The sequence below is a fragment of the Anser brachyrhynchus genome (genome assembly GCF_964034855.1).
Source record: "Anser brachyrhynchus genome assembly, chromosome: 2".
NCBI lineage: Eukaryota > Metazoa > Chordata > Aves > Anseriformes > Anatidae > Anser > Anser brachyrhynchus.
Genome location: NC_137695.1, coordinates 149,904,996 through 149,928,975, shown reverse-complemented (window position 1 = coordinate 149,928,975; position 23,980 = coordinate 149,904,996). Strand labels below are relative to the sequence as shown.

General features: G+C 43.3%; 1 protein-coding gene across 24 annotated transcripts in view; it reads left to right on the top strand.

Annotated features, from left to right (window-relative positions):
• The window catches only part of MTSS1 (MTSS I-BAR domain containing 1), a 125,309-nt gene that overhangs the window by 10,882 nt on the left and 90,447 nt on the right, over positions 1-23,980 (top strand). For all 24 annotated transcript variants that reach the window (XM_080580786.1, XM_080580798.1, XM_080580794.1 and 21 more), the window contains exons 2-3: positions 5,218-5,279; positions 7,948-8,021. In XM_080580786.1, the coding sequence (XP_080436912.1) occupies positions 5,218-5,279; positions 7,948-8,021 (136 nt within the window). The remainder of the gene's footprint in view (positions 1-5,217; positions 5,280-7,947; positions 8,022-23,980) is intronic.

Sequence of the window (23,980 nt, the reverse complement as noted above, 5' to 3'; positions counted from 1 at the left end):
GTTGCTGTGAACAAGATACCGAACTGTTTCTGCTGCCTTTGTAGTCTGCACCGCAGCAAGAGCTGATAACATGGCTGAAAAGCCTTTCTGATAAATAAAAGCTGTTAAAAGAACACAGTCAAGGTTTTTTAAAAGATGAGGTGCGTCTTGTCTCCAGAATTCAGGGTGCATGGAAATAAATTATTAAAGGAAGTAAGTATCTTTTCACTTAATGGGAAAAAAGCAGAAGAATTGTAACTCCTTAGTAGAAGGAGTGACAGAACAGTTTTTAACTGTCAAGACTGCTGGTACTCAAGTTGTAATCTTAAATAAATACAACAGCCTGGGTTCCTATTCTTGCCATTAGGTGTAATCGATAGCAATTTCAGTAAAATTGGATCCTTTGCTGAAAGTCTATTCTTGATTTATTGAGAAATCTCTAAGCTTCTCTTTTGGATTCCTTCTCCTGCAGGATTTCTGGCCTGAAAGGAAGGGGGAAACTCCAAAGTGGCCTGCTAGTGACAGGATCATAAAATAATTTGGGTTGGAAGGGGCCTTTAAAGATAGATCATCTCTGCCCTTCCCTGGTGTGGTGTGTTGACCTTGGCCAGCTGCTGGATGTTCACCCACTCCTCCTCTTCTTGCACAGGACAGGATGCAACAGTAAGATGAAAATGCTCATGGGTTGAGTCTAAGAAAGAAATTGCCTACCAACTACCGTCATGGGCAAAACATACTCAACTTGGACGGTGACCTTTATCACCAACTAAAAAAGATTTAAATGGCGAGAAAGAAGAAAAATTAAAACACCTTCCACCCACCTACCCCAACAGCCCTTTCAGGAACACCTTGACCCCGCGGGGGCTCCCCACGGCCGCAGCTCCCTCAGGAAATGTCCCCCTGCTGCGGCGTGGGCCCTCCCCGGGCTGCAGGGTGGAGATCTGCTCCAGCGGGGGCTCTGCAGGGCTGCCAGGGAATCCCTGCTGCCTGTGGGCCTGGAGCCCCTCCTGCCCTCCTCCTCCTGGGGCCTGGGCCCTCTGCTGCTTCTCCCTCGCCCTGGGCCTCCTCCTCGGCCTGTGCCCGCTCTGCCCTTTCGGAAATCTGTTTTTCCCGAGGTGCTGCCAGTTTGGTGCTGGGCTCAGCACTGCCCTGTCATGGGGATGTTGAAGCCACCACAGAGGCCCTGCAGCCCCTAGCCAGCACCTGGGTACAGACACCCAGGGTTTTCCAGCACTTTCCTGCTGGTTTCTCTGTTCCAGGCATGATGCTCATGTCCACGGTCTGGTTTTTGGGTGAAGTTTCACTGAACGAAGGTGGTGCCACCTCTCCTGCCCAGCCCAGTGGCAGGCAGGGAACAAGCAGCAAGCCAGCACACATACATGGCTGAGGACCTGTCCCCAGGAGCCACAGCCACATCTGCCCAGCCTTTAGTGGGTCTGTGTGTTCTTGTCCGGCACTTGCAGGTGCTTTCCTACTTCAGCCTGGTGCCTCTCAATACTAATTATGGTATTTGTCCCTGAGGGAAAGCTATTCAATGTCCTAATTGTGGACTGGTGAAATAGGTGACAGGCATGAGACACCATTTTGTTTTTCAGCCTGTAGGCAGAAAGGCGATGCCCTGTCTGTTTTCGGTGTAAATCAGCTGGAGCGTGGCTGGGCACTGGCATCGGGTGACTAATGGCTTGTAAACCAGCTCATTAAGCTGTAGGGCGTGATAATGGCATATTTTGGCTTACCAGCGACAGCCTCAGTCGGTAGCTGAAGGTAGGGTGTGTGGTGGGACTGGGGCGCTTTCATGCCTTGGGAACAAGTGTTTTGTAGGAGAAATGTTGGATCTGAAGAAGAAATAATAATTAGGCACAAATGTACTCTGGGGGAAATAACCCCCAGATTAAGCCATTAACGATCTTCAAGGAGACCATTTAAACAAACCCGGATTGTAACAGATTCCTATTTTACTCTGTGAGGAGCTAAAGAGAGGATTTGTGACCCAGATGCCGCAGCTCTTCTGCGGGTTTCTCTGAGTGGGACTGAGAGGTGAAGGCAGCCCGCTGCTTGTACAGATAATGCAGAGACCAGACAGACTCTGATGTTTAGAGGGGTGAAAATTGATTTCCTTTAGTGGCTGTTTGAAATTGGAAATTGCAGAAGGAGCTATGGGAAATGCAGCGTTTGAAAATACTTTATTATTACTCTTCCAAAAATGGCTTTACATTACAAAAGGATGTCTTAGACAAAGACAGTGAATTCTTCCTACTGTTCCTTTGTGTTTAAATTAAGTCAGTACTACAAGTTGAATTAAGTTTTATGGCTGTTCTGGTGTGTGGTTTCCACCACCGCTATATTTCTCCTGTTGACCACTTTGATGAAAGGAACAACAGTTATTCCAAATGTTAACTTGAAATGAGGACTTGAGAGAGGGGCTGCCTTGCTCGCGGTGGCATGTGAAGAGATCATGGAGAAGGAGCTGCTCCTGGGGTGCTGGGAACCTGCAGTGTTTTTCCCAGAAATAGGTTAACTCTTGTGCTGTCTTCTTGGTTTGTCCCCCAAGCATTGCTCAGTGACCTCCTTGCTTCCCTGGTGCTGCAGGTGAGGTAAAACCCCTGTTAATAGGATCTGTGAAGTGGCAGGTGTCAAGCACGTCTGCTTCAGGTGTAGGGATCGAGGGGGTTTGGTTTCAGCAAGGATACGATGGCAGAAGTGCTTTTTGGAAAAGCTGACAGGGACAGCAGGATTTGTGTGCAAGGCTTGAGTTGTGTGTTACTGCGAGAGAGATGAACGTGCTGACTCACCTTCAAAAGAGAAAGGCAAACAGCAATTTCTGCTGGAACACAGATTAAATGAACTACTCATACTTTTTTTTTCTGTTCAAAATGACATCAGGTGTTTTTGGACTAGTACAAGAGTGCCCAGGTGAAAAGATTACAGTGATGGAAATGTATATATATACATATATATTTAATCAAACCAATTTAGGAAACAATATATGGGGGTGGGTTTGTTACAGCTTATATAAGTAGGCTTGGCTTAAAGAAAAAAAACAGTTTTAAAGACAAAAATAAGTAGTCATGGAAATGCTTGGTAACTAGTTTGAGTTTGCTTGCTTTGTGGCCAGCCTGGTGAAGAAAACAACAACAACAACAACAAATGTATTCTTTTTGAGTTATGTTTTGAAGGCACCGTCTGCTTTGGAGTCCTCCATTTGTCGACTTGCATTTTGCTCAAGAATCCAGTAAAGCCTTAGGCCCTGCTGTTAATTGTCGGGGCTTTCAAGGCTCCTGGCATACGCATGCATAACGCATGTACAGCATGCGGGCAAACTCTGAAGCGCGGCTGCTGTGGGGAGAGATGCAGTTCAGGGTAGGGGATTTCAGTAAGACTAATAGGTTTAAGGAAATGGCTTTTTTTCTCCCTTATCCCTTCAAATAATCAGTGGGTTTCTTTCATTTTTAAATGTGACAATTTTTTCATGACAAAAAGCACTTTATATTCTAGGCCTTGCCACCCTGATAACGGGTCTCTTCTTTCGCCTTCTCCCTTTCCCGTTGGCTCCATGGTGTGTAGGTATAATGAGGTTTTATGACCACCTGGCTTACATTACTCAAAGAGAACAAAGAACGAAACAATGAACAATGCAACTTGTACTGAAGACTGTTCAGTAGTGGTTAGCACCCCAGTCAGCGGCCTTGTGTCAGGGTCTGTCTGCAGGTCCCTCTGCAGAGCTCAGCTGTGCAGTGACTGCGTGGGTGATACACACAACATCTGTGCAAAGACATTTTTGAAATATGATTAGTAGAGAAGATGAATTTGTGACCAACAGACCAAGGCCAGAGTGGAAAGGGAGCCTTTGGTTTTAACCCCAAGTCTAATTCAAGTCCCGCTGTGGTGCGTGAATGTCTGGGAGCTGCCTTGCCAGGGTGTACCAAGGAGCTTGAACTAGGTTGTCAGCTTTTGGGGAAGGGGTTGCCTTTGCCCCAAACAAGACAATATGCGTCCTCCGATGGTAGAGTGAGCAAAGGATTTTATTTTACTTAAAAAAAAAAAAAAAAAAAGCAGACTGGCTTAGCAGGGTGGATCGAGTTTGCTACAAGCAACTGCACTTGCTTGCAACCTCTTCCAGTCAGAGCTGTGGTAATGTTAGCCTTGAGGAGCTGCCTTATCTGGGTTTTATTGTGTCGTTGCTCTGGTAACAGCAAGTCTTAAACCTTTATTAAAGGAAGCATGGATATTTTATTTTACTCTCTAGACTCCAATCAAAGGGAAATGTTGAGGTTTCTTTCTACCACCATTTTTGCTGTTAGCAGAAAATTTGCACTTGTTCTGCAGAGAGCAAGTTAACCTTGTTTTGGTCTAAAAAGGATGATATTTTACCATAAAAACTTACTTTAAAACAAACAGAAGCTTTGGGAAAACAGACATGAGAACTCATAAGAACACTTGGTGTTTATACTCTAAATGAATATGTGAACTCCTAACACAATTTCTGAAAGTGGGGGAGAAGTTCCCAGGAAACTGTGAATTTAATTCAAGAGGAATTAAACCTTCTTAAAAACTTTGCATATGCTCAGTGCCACGCTACTTTACCAGCGTCTGTTCAGAAATGAACTCCAAGGTCATTCGGGACCATTTCAGAAGGAAGTTATGCAGCTGTTGGGAAAGTTTTCATCTTAGACTACTCTGCCTTTTCTGTGACCGATTGCTGTATTACCATGAGACTATTTGAGGTGGTCTCTTGGGCAGCTCAGACCTTTGTTAAAAAAAATAAAAGCCCTTATAATAAGAGAATGGGAACATGGCAATTGCATGAAGAATCCATATGTAGAAAAGAACAACTAGAATTCTGCCCTTGGTTTTGGGAGATTCTCTTTATGTGTTACTGCAGCATCCTAGCACCCCACTTCTAATAGGTTTTTGCTGTATCCCTCTGAAGTAAGGAGTTTCTTAGTTCTTCAGTTGAAATCCCTCTTCCTCTCCAGTGTTTTTGCTTGGGGAATCAGTAAAGCCTCCTCAGAAGACCTGTTTCATTTGGATTCAGAACCAGTTCAAGTCCCATATGTTGGGAATGGTGTTTAATAATGAGAGTCACCTTACTGGGAAAATATATTTTGGTGTTACTGAATTAGGATTTAATAAAGTCTTAGTTACGGCTTTACTTCTAATTTCATTTGAACATTAAAACTGCAGTATCAAAACCAGAATGCTCAAAATATTCATTATTGTGTCTTTTTTTTCTTGCAGGGAAGTTACCCGGTGTGGGAAGATTTTATAAATAAAGCTGGGAAATTGCAGTCTCAGCTTCGGTAAGTCTTGTGTTGCACAGTCAAGATCGCCTACAAGTACTTGTGTGAGCAGACGTTAAAATTAAATGCAGCTTCTGCCAGGATAATTTTCTAAGCATGTTCTAGTAAAATTGTGCATCTTTCATAGTCAACGCCCATGTATGTAATTGTCACACACTACTGCTGTTCTGATGTATTTCAGGTAAATACATACCTATCACCAATGGTACATAACAAACGTAAAACAAGATAAATTTCATAGCTTCTGATGGAAAATTAGATAACATATTGTTTAGTGAACACGGAGATTTAGAATTAGACATATGTTGTCATTGTTATAAGTGTAGAATACAGCTGGTTTATATTAGAAGAAGGCTCAACAAGTTAAGAGACTTTGGTAGTCTTAACAGCACTTTCTTCTGCTTTAAAAACCAAGGGAATTCCTGTGCTGAACTGTTCATCAGTGGTTATTAAAACTTACTTTATTGGGGTATACTTTGCAAATGTCATTCTGGATTACCTTCAGCAGATTTCTCTTAATAAGTACCATATGTACTGCACTCAGAACAATTCTGTTATCTCCAGAACTCATTCACTTGTAAAGTCTGTTTCTGTTCATATGAATCCAAACTCCATTTCTTCCCAAACCGCAATCTCCTCTGTGCTCCCCAGAGCATCAGCGTTTTCTCACAGCAGCAGTGGTAATAGATACGGTTATTGGCAGTGCATTTTGTGGTTCTGCATTGTGTTGTGAACCGTTTCTGAAGAAGCTGGTGTTTAGGCTCATCTAAATGGCTGGAATACACTGTTCTGCCATGCCATGTCTAAAATAAAACCCTTGCATGTGGTTTTTCCTTCTCCAGCAATCACATTGCAGTAAGGGAGAGTGGAAGAAGAGAAACAGAGAATGTTCCTAGCCGTTTGTACTCTTTAAATACAAGCCTTCAGAGAAGGCAGGAGAAATAGTTAGATTTCAATCCTGTGGCATTGCATTCAATGTAGTGCGTCCCTAGCTAAAGGAACATGCGAGCAGGCAGCTACAGGAACGTGCAAGCAGGCAGCTTGAGCCTGCTTTGAGGATTTGCTGTTCATTTCTAGCAGATGCGAGCCTTTTTCCTCTCGTTCATTTCTGTGCGCTCAGATAAAGGAGAGCAGATGTCATCTGAGCTGGAGCTAGGTCTTCATGGATCTGGTTACTGGAGAAATGGAACTTTGTTATTAGCAGTATAATTAATAATTAACAATATAGTACACGGATAACAGAATGACCTGCAAGTTTGGAAGGCTAAGGACACAAACACTGCTAAGGAAAATCCCAGAAAAGATTACCTTGTTCCAGGGCTAAATATTACTAGCTAGCTGGAAACCTGTCAGGTATTTCTGCCTTCCATTTTATCTCCTGGGCATGTGAAGAGTCCTTATGCATTTGTTTGACGGCCTCTTATTTGGGATCAAATCTTTTGTGCTGTCAACAGGCCATTTACCATGCTGCCAGTTATGTCCTTTTGTATTTTGAGCGTATCTGGAGTGAGACTTGCATAAAATCTTAAAATCTGCCCCAGTTATGGGGTTCTTTTTGGCTGAGGATCAGCTTTCTTGCAGGTCTCCTGTGTTGTGTGGTGTTCTTGTTGTTTTTGCGAGTAGCAAGGAGTTGTCGAAGTGAAGTGGACAGTCCTCCTTCAGGATTTTGGCTGGAGAGGCTGACTCTTAGAGTGAGGAGAAGAAATCAGAGTTATTGCTACAAAAGGTGGGCAGAAATAGCACCATGAAGTAGCTGGGGTAAGGGCACAGTCCTACTTTGCCTGTAGAGCGCTGGCCCAGTTTCATTTAAATTAGGTCGACCAGACTATAACCCATCAGAAATCTGGTCCTGACCTGAGGTGCCTGGCGCTCTAAAAACTTATGTAGAACAAACACACCTGGAAAACTGGAACTCACGTTTGCCATCGCCATCCACTTGAACAGGCAGGTGGTCTGTGTGTGCATTCAAACTGAGAGGGAGTTGGGGTTAGCTGAGAGGTCCCTTCCCTCTCAGGAAGGGACTTGCACCCTGTCTGCTCTTCCAGGAGCGCTGGGTCAGGAAAAAAAACATCTTTTTGAAGGGGAGAAACATCTACCCTGCCACTATCCCGTTTACCCAAGAACTCCAAAACAGCCTGGTTTCCAAGAGGTTGCTATTTTCTGTTTCAAGGGATGCTCGTGCTCCTCAGATGAGAAATTCAGGGAAGCATTTGGCCAGGATCCTAGATAAAAAGAAGGTCCTGCGTGCTCATTCTCAAAATATACATGTTCCCTGGAAATAACAGTGGTTGTAATTTGTACACTAATGGGTGCAGTATAATGTGTGTTAGATTTGTTTTTCATGTTTGACTGCTTAATATTAGTTCATCAGAGGAAATCAGCTAGAAGGGGGATGGCTGTGCTCTTTTGAAACAGCACCTGTCCTGTGCAATTCACAGCTCAGAATTAGCCTGGCTGCCTCCAAGTCCATAGTGCTAACACAAAGCAAGGAAGAGATTAAGCAAGGAAGGAGGGAAAAGGCTAAAATCACATATATAAAAGAGGATATTTTTTTTGTGGCCTCTACAAGTTCTCAGTGGTATTCTTTATAAGCCTAAATGTTTTTGGCAATAATTAAATAGGCAGCGATGAGACACTGCTAACGTTTTGTTATCTGTATGCATTTCAGGACTACAGTAGTAGCAGCTGCTGCCTTCTTGGATGCCTTTCAGAAAGTGGCTGACATGGCTACTAATACACGTGGTAAGCAGATGTGTCAATATTGAGCTTAACAGAATGCTGTGTGGTTTATACCATTTGTCGTAATAAAAAAAAAAGTCTAACTTGTTACATTGACAAGCAGATCTGTGAGACATCTGTTAGATGGACTTGCACTTTGAAAAAGCGACACGTGAAAAAGGAAGTCATCTTTTCTTTACCCAAAAAAATGCTGGAAACCTGTAATTTAAATGTGTCATCAATCATGTGAACACTTCCAATTACCATTTGAATTATACGTTGATGAATAATATTTTAGAAAGCAAGATTTACTGAAATCTGCATTCACTGACGCTTCTGTACCTTAAGTAAATGTAAAAGCTGTGAGGCTTGGTATTCAGCTGCCTTAAATAAGTGTAAGGTTTCAGACGATAGAGCTGATACCAGCTCATGCTGTGGCCTTTGGGGTCTGTGGACACTAATGACGGTAGCTTGTACTTGTATTTTTAAGGAAAGTCTTCGTTTGTCCTTATTCTTTACGTCCGACACTATTGGCCCTCATTAATTTTCCTGGACTGTGGGCTTCCCTGGGTAACACTGAAAGCTTGTTGGTTAGTAGGGAGGTCCAAAATAGTGCAGCCGGCAATCTTTCCAGGCTGCTGAGCTGGAAGGAAACAAAAGGCTGCTTCTCTGTGATGTTGGACGCCCAGTGACCAAGGCATCGCGTGCAGATGTCCATGCAGGGGAAGGGCATTCCCCATGGTCGCTGTGTCCCCAGGCTCCGTCACTGAAGAACGGTTCTGAAGCGAATATATTGCTGCTGAGTGAGTGGCTTTTGTTCACCTCTAACCTTAGAAGCTCTGTGATTTATTTTTTTTTTAAGTCCTAATACGTCCTTGGCGTTTGACCTGGATTGCAATAAAGCAGTATTGCTAATGTGAGGAGTGTGTGTGTTCGTCAGCAGCGTGCGAGCTCAGCCAAACTTCCGTTTCCCTCTGCCATCTCTGGCTAAGAGGAGCAGTAGCAGCTGCTGGAGCATGGATCAAACCACAGAATGACAACAGGGAACAACGTTTTTTTTTTTTTCCTTTTTAAAGCTAATATTTACATTCTGGTAGGAAGTTCCTTGGTTGTGTGTATGCCTTCTGTAAGTTACGCACAACCTACTCATGTAAAATAGTCAACGCTCCAGAAAGTGGAATAAACTAAGGATGAGACCCAAGGCAGAACTTAAGCTGGATTTATGAAGTGTCTTCCTTTGAGCATGATCTCTTCTATTTCTTCTCCCTCCCGCGAAGGGAAAACAAAGTAAACCCTACCAAAATCCTTGAAACTTGTGTTGTCTTCTGGCTGTGCTGGCAGGCTTATAGCATTCCCATTCAGATACCAGGATGACTGAAGCTCCCCTGCTCTCCAACAAAAATGGCTTGTGTGGGTATTGAAGGGTATTTTGCACTTTCTGCTGTGTTACTTGGACTGTATCCAGCAAACATCATGTCTTGTCTCTTATCTCTTAGAACACATCCTTCACAAAAGGAGCTCTGTAAATCCATGCCTGCCAACTTTGTATAGCTCCTCTGTTCTGTCTTTCTGCCTTTCCTGACTGGAAGGATAGAAGGGAATTTTGTTCTTATTTTTAGAAAGTGATGTTCTGGGCAAGGAATCAAAATTCCAAGCCAGTGGTGGTTCTGATCTGCCTCCCAACCCAACTTCCACACGTGCCCATTTAGGAATTTACACATAAGTACTCTATTGCCTTGGAGCATCTCTGGAGTTACGTGTTGGTCCTTTAGAAAATAAGAATCCCTCTAGCTTGCTGTGGATGGGGATAAAATCCTGGTCTCATTGAAGATGATGGTAAAATTCTGTACGGCTTACTGGGGCAAAATGTCCTTAAATTGTATTTTGCAGTTAGTATAAACAACTGTCTTCAGAAAACAAAACCAACCAGGCTGTTTTTCTTATCTCATGTGGGGATTTTAATGGGCTCCCAGTTTTCCTTTCAAGGAATTTTCTAATGTGGAACAATTTTTGGTTAAATTTTGCCTGTTACTTACCCAATTTGTAAAACAATATATTTGATTGTTTAATCAGAAGCCTGGCAATGCTTCACGCTTTTTAGAGGGTCCTTAGCGATCAGGTTACCCCAAGTCAGCAAAGCTGATCTTCAGGCTTTGAATTCCTGTGCATAGGTGCATCCTCTTCTTAAATCCATACACAAACGTTAAAGATAAGCTATGAGGGCAGGGGATATACAAGGCTCGGGTGGCGCTTCCCATGACGAAGGTACCGAGGGTTGGTGCGTTTTGTATCTGAAGGATGAGCCAAATGCTTCTGTGGAGAACACGGAAAAATGTTGAAGTAGGTGTCCATTCCGAGGGACAGTGTTAGTGCCGTATGGGATGATAGAAGTGTAGTAAAGCTGCGTCCTGCATTCTTCTTGTAATCGCTTATCGTTTTACAGAAAGTGGTCTGCTGTTTTCAGGCACACCGATGTAGCTGATGGAAGTGTTCCACCAGTCAGCAGAAGCGCTCTTTGGCTACTCCTTAATCTATTTGCATCAGCATTAGCTTTGAAAGAAGAAAGTGTTTGTTTGGATATACGTTTCTACACGAACACAAGAAGAGATTTGCAGATACCAAGTACTCAAGTATGAGAGCTTATTTCCATCAGCCTCATTCCTTACTCCAGCTGATACCTTTCTCTGCCCCCGTGTATTACTGCTGTTCCCCAGTGCTGACTTTTCCATTTTAGTCCGTCTTTCTGTATGGTTTACTTCCTTCTAATTCTGTGATGGAGCTCAAACACAGGGCATAATTGGAGCTCTGCCTACGGTAAAGCCTGCGCTTGGATGAGCCAACCGTACTTTGCTGTGTTTTCCTCACGTTGTAGCTTTTGAGGTAGGAAAACTTCTGAATGTGAATTAGGTGGTGTTTTGTGCTGATCCCGCGAGCAGATGTGTTTCCTGGCTGGTTCCTTTCTGCGCTGTGCGCTGCTGCTTCCTTCTCTTTTGCCATCAGTCCATTCAGATATGTGCTAACCTGGACTTTAGTCTTTTTAGTCTTTAGTCAGCTCACTGTTTTTCATGTCAACCTGAAAAGGTAAATAAAACACGGTAAAGTAGTTCTGATGAAAAGCTTTTTCTTCCTCTGGACTGGCCTGATACATTCTCCTTTCTTCAAAAGAACAAATATCTAAGCACATCAACTTATGATACATACTTATAAATGTGATGTTAAAACAATGTTTGAAAGAAAAATTGCTTCATTTCTGGTACAAGATTTTTTTAAAAAAGTATGTCACCTTTCTCTAATAATGCAGGCTACATAGCAGTGTGTATTATTGTCTGCTGGTACCAGAGATTTTTAAAAATGGAATTACTTCAAATGTATTTCAACTTCTGAGTTCTAATAAGATATAGATATCTATTTAGCACTTATTTTTCAGACTACGTCTGTTTGACAAGCAGCCTGGCAGAACTTGTTAGTGTGTAGTGGGGTCTGGTATTATTTCTCACTAGGGTTATTAAATTGAAGACTGTCAGAGAAAGATTTTCGTGTAGTTTATGAAAATTTGAAATATTTAAAGCCTGGACTTTGAAACTCACAAAAAATAAATACATACTTTGGTCTACCTTTAAACCCCAGTCAAGTTTGCTTTCGAGGAGGTATTCAGTTGTTGACACAACCTAAATATTTATTTTTTTTGTTTGCCACATGGGTTAGGCCTTTCAATAACTGACATTTCAAATGTTTTTATCTGCACCCATTCTGACTGAAGCATGAAAGATTTAAATCGGATTTCATTTAATAGCTGTTTACCTGATACATTACATATTAGAAATTGGTTCTTTTGGGAAAGCAAGGACTGCGCGTCCCAAATATCACATATAAACATGTTGTAAGTTGGTTATGAACAGTATGTAAAAGGATGCGTGTAAATTTATGTATGCTGGTATTTTTCTGCTTCTGCTCCATTCAAATGTGACTTGTAGATAAGCACTAGAATTGAAGAACTTGAAGAAGTAGGTGAAAAGAGTAACTATTGAAGAACTTGGAAAAGTAGGTGAGAAGAGTAACTATCCTCCTTGTGTTATGAGAGAGATTAATGTGAAGACATGCACACTTCTGTATCTACTTAATACACTGTCAGTGGCTTCCGTGGAAAAAAAAAAAACAACCGCCTTGCCTATCTGCATCTTCACAGGTGTAAATTAAAATTTATGGAAAGATGATCTAAAAGCTTTGATTTACCCTGAAGCTTAAAATTGATCTTCAAAGGGAGATTGTTAATGAGGCAGCTGATATCCACTCTTGTGGGCTTCTTGTTTTTCATTCATACTGGAGGGTTTTACATATACATAGGTGTGTTTGTGATATTAGCAGATTAGTTAAACCATTTTAAGATGCGTTTCAGCATATCACACAGCTTTCTGTGGCCCGTTGGATTCCACGCATTATAATGCTGTTTGAAGTTGCCCCATTTCAACTTGGCAAGTGCAACTAAAGGTATGTTTTCCCTGCCTTTGGTAATTTGGACATCTGTCGTGCTGGTTGGTGCTATTTATGTTTTCCATCTCTCACTTTACAGATGTCTGAGAGGACTTTAAGGCAATACAGAGCCAGTGGGAAGAGTTGCAGGAAATTCCAGTTGAGATGCCTGGTGGGCAGAGAGGCTTTGAGTTTGGCGAGGGAAGAGCTATGGATGGCCAGCCAGCTGCGAAGGGACACTGAGCAGACCTGGAAGTGGAACTGTGCCTGAGCCTACATGGCACGTGGCGCTAACAGGGTAACAAAACCAGCACAGCCATTTTCCTGTTTTCCTTTTGAGGAACAGGATATATTAGTCTGGATGAAGTGCTGCGCTAAAGTGTCTCCTTTTTTTTCAGGCCCCATTAAACTTTATCAGCACTCAGAAATGTAAATACGGTTTTTACTCATAAAATTAAATCTGATTAATATCTGTGAGTGTTTGCCTCAGGTAGCTCTTGTGCTGAAGTGATCAGTAACTGCCTTCCACATTTAAGAAAACTGCTTAAAATAGGACCTTGGGTACAGATTTGTGTTCTTGGGCAGACTCTGCACGTGTGTTGCCCCAGGTATTGTGCGAGCACACCTTCGGGCAGTCCTTGCTCTGGGTGTTTCATTGTCATCTTAGCCAGGATAAATGGCATTTATTGAAGTGTTTTTTCAAGGTGACAAGCTGCACAAATGCTGCAATGCTGGAATTAGCATCTGTATCTCCCAAATACCTGTGCTCAGGCCTTCTGAACTGCAGACCAGGAACAGTGTGACCCCAGGGATGAATTGTTAGAGCCATGGCAAAATGTTACAGACGGTACTGAAAAGGTGGCTTGCTTGCTTATTTATTTATTTTTCTGAAAAAAAAAAATCAAGAAAAAGGGAGTCTAGGGAGGGGAAAGGTGCTTACCACCATCTGTAGCAGTGGACGTAAAATGTGTATAGCATTTTGCAAAAATCTTCATACACTCTTGGATGTAAACTGGGGAACTGTGATGGTCTCTGCATAAATTCAGGGTGGAAAGAAAGCTGGACACCAGGGAAGGGGTTCTCACTGTTCAATTCTTTTTGTTTTTCTTGACTCCTCTTTAACTTCAGATGCTCATGCTCAAAATAACGAAACCTTTGTTTCAGCTTCCTGTCAGTTAGGATAAGACTTTGTAATAAGCACTTACTCCTCCCGTGGAGTCTTTGAAGTAGAATAATACAGTCCAGGCTTTTTCTTGCAGATTTTCAAATATAAAATAATCAGGAAGAAAATTATCTAAATGAACCATTCAGTCTTCCATTATACTTTCATGAAGATGATGCATAACACAGGACCAATTCACAATCACCGCCAGATGATTTTGAAGCTGGATGCACACTTACACATCTGTTGCATTTTGAAAAATGAGACTTGTAAATGCTTATTTTGAGTGCTAAAACTGTAAAACATACACACATATATATATGTATGTATGTATATATGTAACGGTGCAATTTTGTTGCTTCCAGATTCCTGTTTTTCTCTTGACAAGTAGCAAATGTCAGTCTATGGCTATCAAAAAATGTTCCACCCTGAGAAGTCTGCTGCTGACGTGAGCCCGTTTGGCTGGAGCAGTCAAATGGGATGAACATCTTAAACACAAGAACAGTAGTTTGGTTGCTTTGCTTATTAACGAATTGATTTTTTTTTAGAGGTTTAAAAGGGCTGTGGTGTAGGTAAAACATTACCATTGCTTTTTCTTTGGGTGAGTGTGTGCACTGCAGTGTAAAAGAGCTTTATTTATCTTTTTGGCTTTTTTTTTTCCCACCCTTAAGATCAAGACAAAATCTAGCTCAGGGTTGCTGACAACATTTGTGCTGGTTTGATTCTCCTACCTAAGGAGAAATCTCCAGGGTGATGGATGAAAATAATCATTATAACTTCTGTAGTCTGCTACCCATTGGCGCTGTGCATGGTATGATGTATAAGTAGAGTCTGTGTTTGCCCTACAACCCAATATTTTTTGAGCTTAAGGTGCTTTACTAAGACACTAAAGTGTTAGGAAATGGCTAAAGCTGCCATGTAATTGAGGGTGCTGACAGCAGACAGAAAATTTGAATGCAAGAGGGAGGCTTCTGTGAAGGAGAAAAATAAAAGGTTTGGTGGGGGGAGGAGAGGTGCAAATAAACTTCTTTCCTTATTGCGGCTTCTCAGTACTTAAAGGGGGCTTATAAAAAAGACGGAGGGCAACTTTTTGAGTCAGAAATCTCTGTGAGCGTGGGGGAAGGAGGGTAAGTACAGAGTTCATTTTCCATACGCTCAGTGTAAGAGTTCTTCCTCTCCCCTTTCTTAAGCGGCTTTTGATAGGAGAGAAATCGGGCCCTGTTTTTCTGCAGTCTTGGGGTGGGTGGATGGATGGATGGATTGCTGCTCTCAAGGGCTGTCTCTCCGTCCATGACGGTGTGGCATCGTCAGGTAGAACTCCTACACCTCAGTAACTAAACGCTGGCTTTGTAACTGCAAAGAGCTTTCTCGTTCTTAGAAGTGAACTTTTAGTGTCGTAAGCATCCAGTTTGGGAAACAACGAGGATAGATCACAGAAAGAAACTGCTTTGGATAATTTATTAGTGTGCGAGAGGTAAAGATGCAAAAGCATCTTTTTGATAATGGGATGTGAAATTGAAAATGAAGGTTTTGATTGAGGTTTTGGTTGGTGGTTGGTTTTCCCAGCGTAGCGCATGTTCCTGTGGTGGGAGATCCTCTTTCAAGCTAATTCAGTCAGCCTTTTGTTGTGATAAATTGCTAGTTGGCAGATAACAACGATTTTGTAGTAACCACAACAAGAGAGTTATTACAGCTTTCTATTTAATCTGTCACTAGTTGGATAGCAAAAGTAGCCCAAGATACATTTTCCTGACCTTTTATTTAATACCTTATTTGTATTTATCTGCAGTAAGACAGAAAGGTGTGTGATATGGTAAGAGAATTAAAAAAAATCAGTTCAGACTAAGCTAAGGTTCCTGTAAAGGGACCTGAGGGTTCCTTCTTGCCTTATGGAACTTGCCCATAACATCGAGTGGAGGCAGCAGAGCAGTTGCTGTGCTGCTTCTGCCTCATCCTTGTGCCTTACAGGTGTCTCAAAATGCAGGCTCAACGTTGTCCTCTTGTTGGTCAACTTGGATGCAACTTCCAGGAAGAGATGATACGTTGGTGAAGGGTCGGGTTGGTGCTGTCAGCTGGCTTCATGCAAGATCACCAGACCTCTAGGGAAGCAGGTGTTGACCTGACCAGAGTTCAGGCAGTTACTTTGACCTCATCGCACCCTGGTCCGCAGGTCTCTTGAACCGCTCGCAGCGTTTCTTCACATCAGCAAGGCAGTTTGGGTGACGGTTGAAATGTGTGCTTTGACCTGGGATGCCTTCTCTGACTCCCTAAGTCTATTCCTACCCTTGCGGGACAGAAATTATGGTTGTGTTTAATGACAGAAGAGGTATGCAAAAAAAAAAAAAAGTGAAATTACAAGCTCCAGCAGCCTAATGTTGAATGGAGAGTCCAGAACAATGGAGCCCTGTGTAATCGTTAACAAAAGCACCAGTGGCATTTGCATTGTCTGACGGGTCTTTTTGCTCTCCCCAATGCCATCTGCCTCACAGAAGGATGCTCTTCCGCACGCTTTCAGAAGTGTCAGGACAGAAGATGGTGCATGTTTGCCCTGCGTGTGTCCGTCCATCCATGCTGCTGTTCCCACTAGCAGGTGATTTACTCGGTGATATGATTCATATCGTGTTTGCATACCTGCTGCTTCCAGGGAAGCTTTACATGTTCGTGGTAATGCCGAGGTCTTGCTTAAAAATAGACAGGCTTCCTTCATTTTCTTGTCCTTCTGTTTGCTCCATGATTTGTCGGGTGTTGCCAGCACAAACGTTTGTCCCTGTTGCTGTGCAAGCTGTTCGCTCCTTCCCTCCTCCCCTACATGTTAGTTTTCTTCAGCGAAGCAGTGCCCTGGTCGCCTCTTCCCTGGCTGGGGTAGCAAAACGTGCACTACCCAGGCTTGTGGGCTCACTTGGAGATGTGGGGAAGAGTCCCGCTGGTTCTTGAATTTCACTGGAAAATCAGCATCTGCCCAGGACAAGAAGTGCATTGTTCTGCGCGTCCTCCTCTTCTACTCCTACACTTGACAAAGTCCAACCTGTAGAACTGCTTCTGAAAAGTTAAAATCATATAATTACCTTGCTGTTTCACTTCAGGGCTTAGAGCCCTCTTGTTGCCTTTGTGCTTTTTATAGTGGTTTTTCCTGCAAATTCGTGTGACCTGCCCTCCGCTCAGGCTGGTTTTTGGACAGGGTGGAGAAGGAAAGGAAGATAGGCAGTTTGTGACGGCTCTTGGGCTGTGACCTGACAGCATTTCCTGTGAAATGCTGGGACTTTTGTGTGTAAGCGTATATTTATACATGCTTAAATCCACTGCTTTGGAGTTTGGGGTTTTATTGTTTTTACTAGGGCTCCTCGCATGTAAAAAGGAGTGTTTTCTCGTCTAATGAAGCCGTTGAAAAAAATGCTGCAGCCTTTGCGGCCGCCATCCGAAGGCAGGCTTTGTGGAAACCACTTCAAAACTAATAGCAGTGGCAATTGTGTGTGTGGGAGGGGAGGAGGGCGCCTCGGTCTGCGGCGTGGTGGTGTCACGGGGTAGAATAGGTCTGGCTTTGTACAATCAACCCCTGCAATTGTTGTGAAATCCTCCTCTCCTGCAGCATTTATTACTATGTAAAATTGAAATCGGCATGATTTCCTGCTGCGAGCGCCTGTGCCGAGGGATGGGTTACTATAGTAACTAATATCGAGGAGCTGGCTGAGGCTTCACTCCGGAGCTGCGTCTGAGCGTATTTCACAGTTCGATGCAATCCTGTGCGAGGATCTGATTGAGGACAAACAAGAAGGCAGAGGTGGCGGCTGCCGTCGCTGCAGTAGCAGCGTGTGCACCTTGAAATGGGTGTTGAGGTCCAAATGAGGTCCAAAAATATGCATTTTCCAAAATGTTGGAAGTGAGTTGTTGTTATTTTGTCTCCGTTCACCAGCTTTCCCTCAGGAGACACCGAAGAACACGCCGATCAGCGTGTGTTGCTGTCCTGGCGTCACTTCAGCCCACCTCGGAGCAAAACATAAGTCTAGGGACTGGGTATGTTTCCTCCCAAGAGTAATAGCCCTTGGGGTGGCTGCTGTTCTGGTTTGAAGTGGAGCTGGTGCCTGTTCTGCTGAGCATGATAAATAGCATTGTTAATGAGGTTTCGTCTGGACAACCAGCTTCTGCTCTCACTTAGGCCCAGGCAAGCCTACTAAATGTGTTTGTTTTGCAAGGTTAAGCAGGGAAGGGGAAGTGGGGAGGGCTGGAGCTTTGTTGTAGGTTGTAGGCTTTCAGTGTGCCGGGCAATCTGGAAAGCTTCGTTTGCACGGTTTGCAAGCAGTCCGCAAAGGCGAAGTGGGATCAGGTGTATGACAATGAAATTTAATCTTCCATTAAGGGTCACTTTCAAAGTGAAACTCATTGGATGTGGTGGAGGCGGAGAGGAAACGCAGAATAGCAGTGTCTGTCAAGAAGGCCTCTCAGTATAAAAACTGGACCTAGCCAGGTGGCGATGTTATTGCTGTCTTTCCTCAGTAGTTCCCTACAATTGTGTTGAGGCCAACTCGAACTGCCAAGTAAGTGTATTAGCATTGATGAAATAGCCTGAAGTGTGAAGGTGTCTTTGCGTATGACTGAAAGTTTTGTACGGCTGCGATAGAAAAGGAGATGTGTATGAGCATAAAGACCCGTCCCTCTTCGCTCCCAAACCCTCTCCTCCGAAGAGCCAAGAATCCTCAAGGAGAGGGTGAACCTACATGTCTTGTGCACCTGTAGGCACCAACGTGTCCACACGCACGTCTGCACACACCTGGTTGAGGGATGACTGCCATTTGCTTGGGGTGGCCAAGCAAGAGGAGAGCCTTGACCTGGCCGCCCCAAGAACTGCCACTTAGATGTTTGGCATTTGGGGAAGCTGGAGGGAGGTGAGGAATGAGACTCTGGAGAAGAAGAAATGGGTGGAGGACAAAGAGGAGCTGGGTATATTGTGCTGGGAATATTTAGGTGAGATCAGGTACATATTCATTAAGAAAAGAGGTTTTATATTTCCAAAAAAAAAATGCCTGTTCAAAGAGGTCATCTTTTATATTCACTGTTCTAAATTTTATTGTAAGCAAGACCATAGCAAAAAGTGCTACAGTGATTTAAAAAAAGAATAAATGTTACGGCATTATGCCAGTTGCATCAAGAGATTAAAATAACGATGTGTTTGAATAACTTGAATTTGGACCACGCTGAGATATGGCCGGATTAACAAATAGAGAAGTATTGGAAATGGTTATTTGAGAACATAATGGCAGATGTTGCTGAGAAGTAGTGTTCATCTGTGTACTTCTGTGGAAGTAAAAAAGCAAAACAAACAAATCCAGCAAAACAAAACAACCCTCCTCCTCTTGCAGGCAGGTACTAAGCAGAGTCCTGCAATGAGTCTTAGAATAAGATTTTGTTATACTTGCACAGTACAGTGATGCAAGTCTGGAACAATGAGCTTCTATAAATAAATTAAACCCAAAGTACATTTGCTAAGTACCGAAAGTGCACATTGTGATGGATTATCCATGTTCTTAATGCTTGTTCATTTTCTACTAGTTTGCAAACTTACTGAGTCCAACAGAGCACGTTTCCCTTTGATGCTGTTGTGAATGTGTGTTCATTTTAAATCTAGGTTATCTTGCAGCGAGAGTAGCAGCTCAGTGTGAGCGTTAGTCACTTTGGTTCAAAGGTAAAGAGTTCACATGTTGTTCTTCTCTAGCTACTGTACAGGCAGGAGCCGTGGTTATGGATGTAGTCAGGGGAATGTTCGAGCTATTAAGCTGAAATGTAGCTTGCTGCTGGGGAACTGAATGCTGTCATTGAACATGCACCGTGTTGCAAAGCCCTTTCCAGACCGTGTGGTTCAAACGCACCTTATGCATTCAGGATGGATAATAAATTTAGACTAACAGATTTTAATCTTTCATTGTGAGCTTGAGGCTGGCCTTAGTAGGGAGTTACAACCTCCGTGTTTCTCAAGCTGCATTTTAAGGAGGGTTTTAACCATTCTCTCTGAAGTGGCTGTCTGTTTTCAGACTTTGTTCTTCGCAGTGTATATTCTTTGTCGGCAACCTTACTAATTTAATATGGCTCCCAAAATTAGGGGTGGGAGAAAAAGCTTGGTGTACGTTACCCAACTAGAGTGCATATGTAGTGAAGAAAGTAATTGAGATACTACTGTGAGGGTAACCATACACTCAGTGTAAATGAGCCTGGAGTTCAGATGTGTTTTAAAACAAATGTATTTGCTAGAATAAAGCTTTCTTGTTAAGGCTTTGTATTAGGGTTGATAGGCACCCACAGAGAGGAGAAAAAAGCTAATGCTTTCAAAAATGGAAGCAACCACTCGTCTGCCTGTCATTTATATTGCTAAGGGGTTTTAGGACCAGAGTGGCAGGAAGTCTATCCTGTGCTCAGTAACAGTGTCAGTTAATGAAGGTTAAAGCATGGTAAGGTTAAAAAGCGTTTCTATCCAGTATGCTTTCCAAAGCTCTGTGTCTCCAATTCCCTACTTTCAATGTTTAATCTATTGAAAATGGTCAGCATTTTGACCTCTCCAGATCTAAGCTTTTGAGGTCATGATTGTCATAGATAAAGTGACCTTTGTTTTTCAGTTAATGTTTGACTGCTGTTTACTTCAAATTAGTCCCAGTTTGGTTCTAAGTTATTTCCAGGAGTGATTTCTGTCAAAAAAGGAAGGTGGACTCAAAACTAATGCCCTCCAGGTCTGCAGAGAAACCAAACGATGTATGAATAGCTTTCTTATCTCTCCTCTCTCTCATTTTCTGAGAAAAGATCTCTTAGATGAAATGCATTCGGCATGTAAAAAGCTTCTTATGACCAATGGGAGTAAACATGAAACATTAATGATGCAGCTTGAAGTTGCATGGAAACAAACTGGGGCAAGTCAGTTCATTTTACCTTTGATTCATTGCTTCCAGCAGTTACAAAGAGAAAAGGTTGAATGGACTCAAGGCAAGTATGAGTCTCTTCCTTTAGCTGTTGCTTGTAATGATGTATTTTGCCCCCAAACAGCAGTTTCTGTAAGTAGGTGCACAGAATTTATAAATTCCAAGTATAACTCTTTTAAAGGAAACAATGTGATAATAACAATTTATATAATTGGAATGATTTATAGTTAAAGAGTTTTATTTAAAGGAAGAATAAAGTAAAGACTTCCAAGAATAGTTGTGCATTTTATAGGTTTGAACAACCCCTGGGATGGAGGTGTGAAGTGGCAGTCTGACCACAAGACTTGGATCTCAGACACTTCTGGGTACATTTGTTCTGCTGACCTGCTTGTAGCACTGAAAATTTCTTCCGGTCTTGATATCTCTGAAGTTTGTGCAAGTTTCTTAACCATAGAATGACAGAATAGGTTGAAAGGGACTTCTAACCATCATCTAGCCCACCCCTTCTGCCCTGGGCAGGGACACCTCCCACCAGCCCAGGTTGCCCAAAGCCCCATCCAGCCTGGCCTTGAGCACCTCCAGGGATGGGGCACCCACAGCTTCTCTGGGCAGCCTGTGCCAGGGCCTCACCACCCTCTGAGTGAAGAATTTCTTCCAAATATCTAATTTAAACCTACCCTCTTCTAGTTTAAAACACAGTTTATCCCTTGTCCCGTCACTACATGACCTTCTAAAGAGTCCCTCCCCATCCCTCCTGTAGGCCCCCTTTGGGCACTGGCAGGCCGCAGTGAGGTCTCCCTGGAGCCTTCTCTTCTCCAGGCTGAACAACCCCAACTCCCTCAGCCTGTCTTCATAGGAGAGGTGCTCCAGCCCCTTGATCATATTTGTGGCCCTCCTCTGGACTCTTTCTAACAGGTCCACATCCTTCTTGTGCTGGAGGCCCCAGAGCTGAATGCAGGGCTCCAGGTGGGGTCTCACGAGAGCAGAGCAGAGGAGAACCCCTTCCCTTGCCCTGCTGGCCACGCTGCTTTTGATGCAGCCCAGGGCACGGTCGGCTTTCTGGCCTGCAAGCGCACTTTGCTGGCTCACGTTGAGCTTCTCGTCAACCAACACCCCCAGGTCCTTTCCCACATCATCTGTTGGAGACCAAGCATGAGGTGCCACGTAGCTCCTGCAGAGTGACTAAATTAAAAATGCTGGGTCTGGAATTCCTGCCATCTAATTTTCTTCAGTAATGCTGTTTAGGATCCCCTATTTGCTGATTTGCGTGCCCGCAACTCCTTAAACTTACTTAGTGGGGCTAAACAGGTGGGTTTCTGCTCACAGGATCTTGGGGGCACACAGTGCCATCAAATAGATTTTTATATCCACTTCTTTTTCTTTCTCTTTCTTTCCTTTTTCATAGGAAATATGGGGTAATTGTTGTTTTCCAGTGTTTTGTTAGTCTGCCGAGAGATCCCTGTCTGGTTCAGTGTGTTCTGCTTTGCAGAGGGCAGTACTTGTTTTTATTGGCAAGAGGCTTACCTGTGGTTTTTTGCTTTCAAATTCTGTGGGTTTCCGTGCGTTTTCCTTTCTTTCTGTGGCACTACACGTCTCCTGCAGCATCTTCAGCGTATTTGCATCGAGTTTGATGACTCAGCCACGTAACTGGAAGAATAGCCTGGTTTTGAGAAGAGGAGTGGTACCAACAAGTGATGAACAAGGTGCAGTATTCTTAATTGATTGGATGGAGTTAGGCCTAGCTACAGTTGTATTACTTTCTTTCTTGGTCCCTAAAAACCCCAGGTGCTCTTGTAACTCATAGAGCCCTCTCAGTAGTGGTATAGGAAGGATTAAGGCAGACAAACTTGTTTCTGCCAGGTAAAGAAGGTGTCAAACTAGACAATCCTGAAAGCCTTGTTTTTAAAGCACCACTTCCCTGTCCACGTTGGTTCAGGTTTTAATTATGCGATATTAAGATTTCTTAAATGCAGTGTATTTAGACAAAGACCTTTCCAGGCAGCAATAAACGCTTCACTTGTAGTCATTTACCTCCTGTTTTGTTTTCTGGTTAACTTGTTTTAGATTTCAATCCTGTAGCTAGAGCTGCCACCCTTGTAAAGATATTCAAAGAAGCTCTACAGGAAATTTGCTTTGCGGGGAGAGTTGTCAGAGCCATCTCACTATTTTAAGCTATGACGTAAGGCATTTTAATATTCTTATAAGGCTTTTTTTAGCCCAAATTATGCTGGAGGAAGAGTAGGAGTAGAATTGCTTTGGCAGAAACGTGAGGAACTGCATCTCTAGGTTGGATGGATGTGTTATCAATATAACTTATCAGTTAATTAAATCTGCTTGGGAAGGTTTCTGGGGGAGTGCTAAACAGTGATGGCCTCGTATGACTTAAATATCTGCAAGTCAGCTTAGCTGGACAGGTAGATCTTGGACAAAATGGTTTTTAAGTTTTCAAGTTCTTAAACTTAAGAAGTAGCCTCGTGGGATGTCACTGTTAACAGCCATCTAGTGCAAATTTAGATTTTTTTTTTTTTGATAATATTAGAGTGAAATATGATTAGAGGAGAAGTTATTCACCCCAGTTACCAGTGTAAGGGGCAAAGATAAGTCCTGCCCAGAGGAAGAGAGCACGGTGCTTTGATAAATAAGGGTAACTGAATGAATGGTGGCAGGCAGGTGACTGCCAGTTCTGGGTTTGCATATGGAAAGCATCGGGCCAGGAAGTGCTCTGAGCTTTTTGTCTCCCTCCCTTTCAGCTGCTTTGCAAACTGAATGCCTCTGTGTCCTGCAGGCAGAGAGCAGCCCTTGTGGCTGCACCCCTCTTCCCTGGTCGCCTGCTTCCCCTCGTTTTCTGTCTCCAGTATGTACGGCTGCAGCCCTGGGCTGCTGACCACAAAGTAAAACTTGGCTTGGATTTGAGTTTCATTTTGCACTGGCCGGTCTCAGTCTGTGGGAGAAACTGTACGAGGGTTTCAAAGCATCCAAGTGATTCATAGCTCATTTTCTTTTTAAGGAGCAGCAGGACCATTAGATCATCTAACCTGATTATCTGCAGAGGATGGGTCAGTGCTTACCTTACAGCCCGTGCTGGACACAGCGATGGTTGCAGCCCTACAGCAGAGAGAAGTGTGGAAACAGGCAGGCTCTGTGGAGCTGCAGATGGGCTGGAAAATGCCTTGGCTGCCTCTTTTTGCATTAAAAAATCATGTAAAAATATTTTAACCAAACTAGCACCCACAAGAAGACTTGGTTGGGTTGCCTTCCTTGAGTTGGGTCTTGGAGGAAACAGAGACATCGGGTTTGGCGGCGTCTATCTGTGGATTTTGTGTAAATTTTACAGACACGAGGGGAATGGATCCGGATCCTCTTGGCACATCCCAGAGCAGGCAGGAATGCGCACCTCCTGTAACGTGCGAGTTTCACGGTGCTTGTGGGAGCAGCTGTGCCAAGCCATGGCC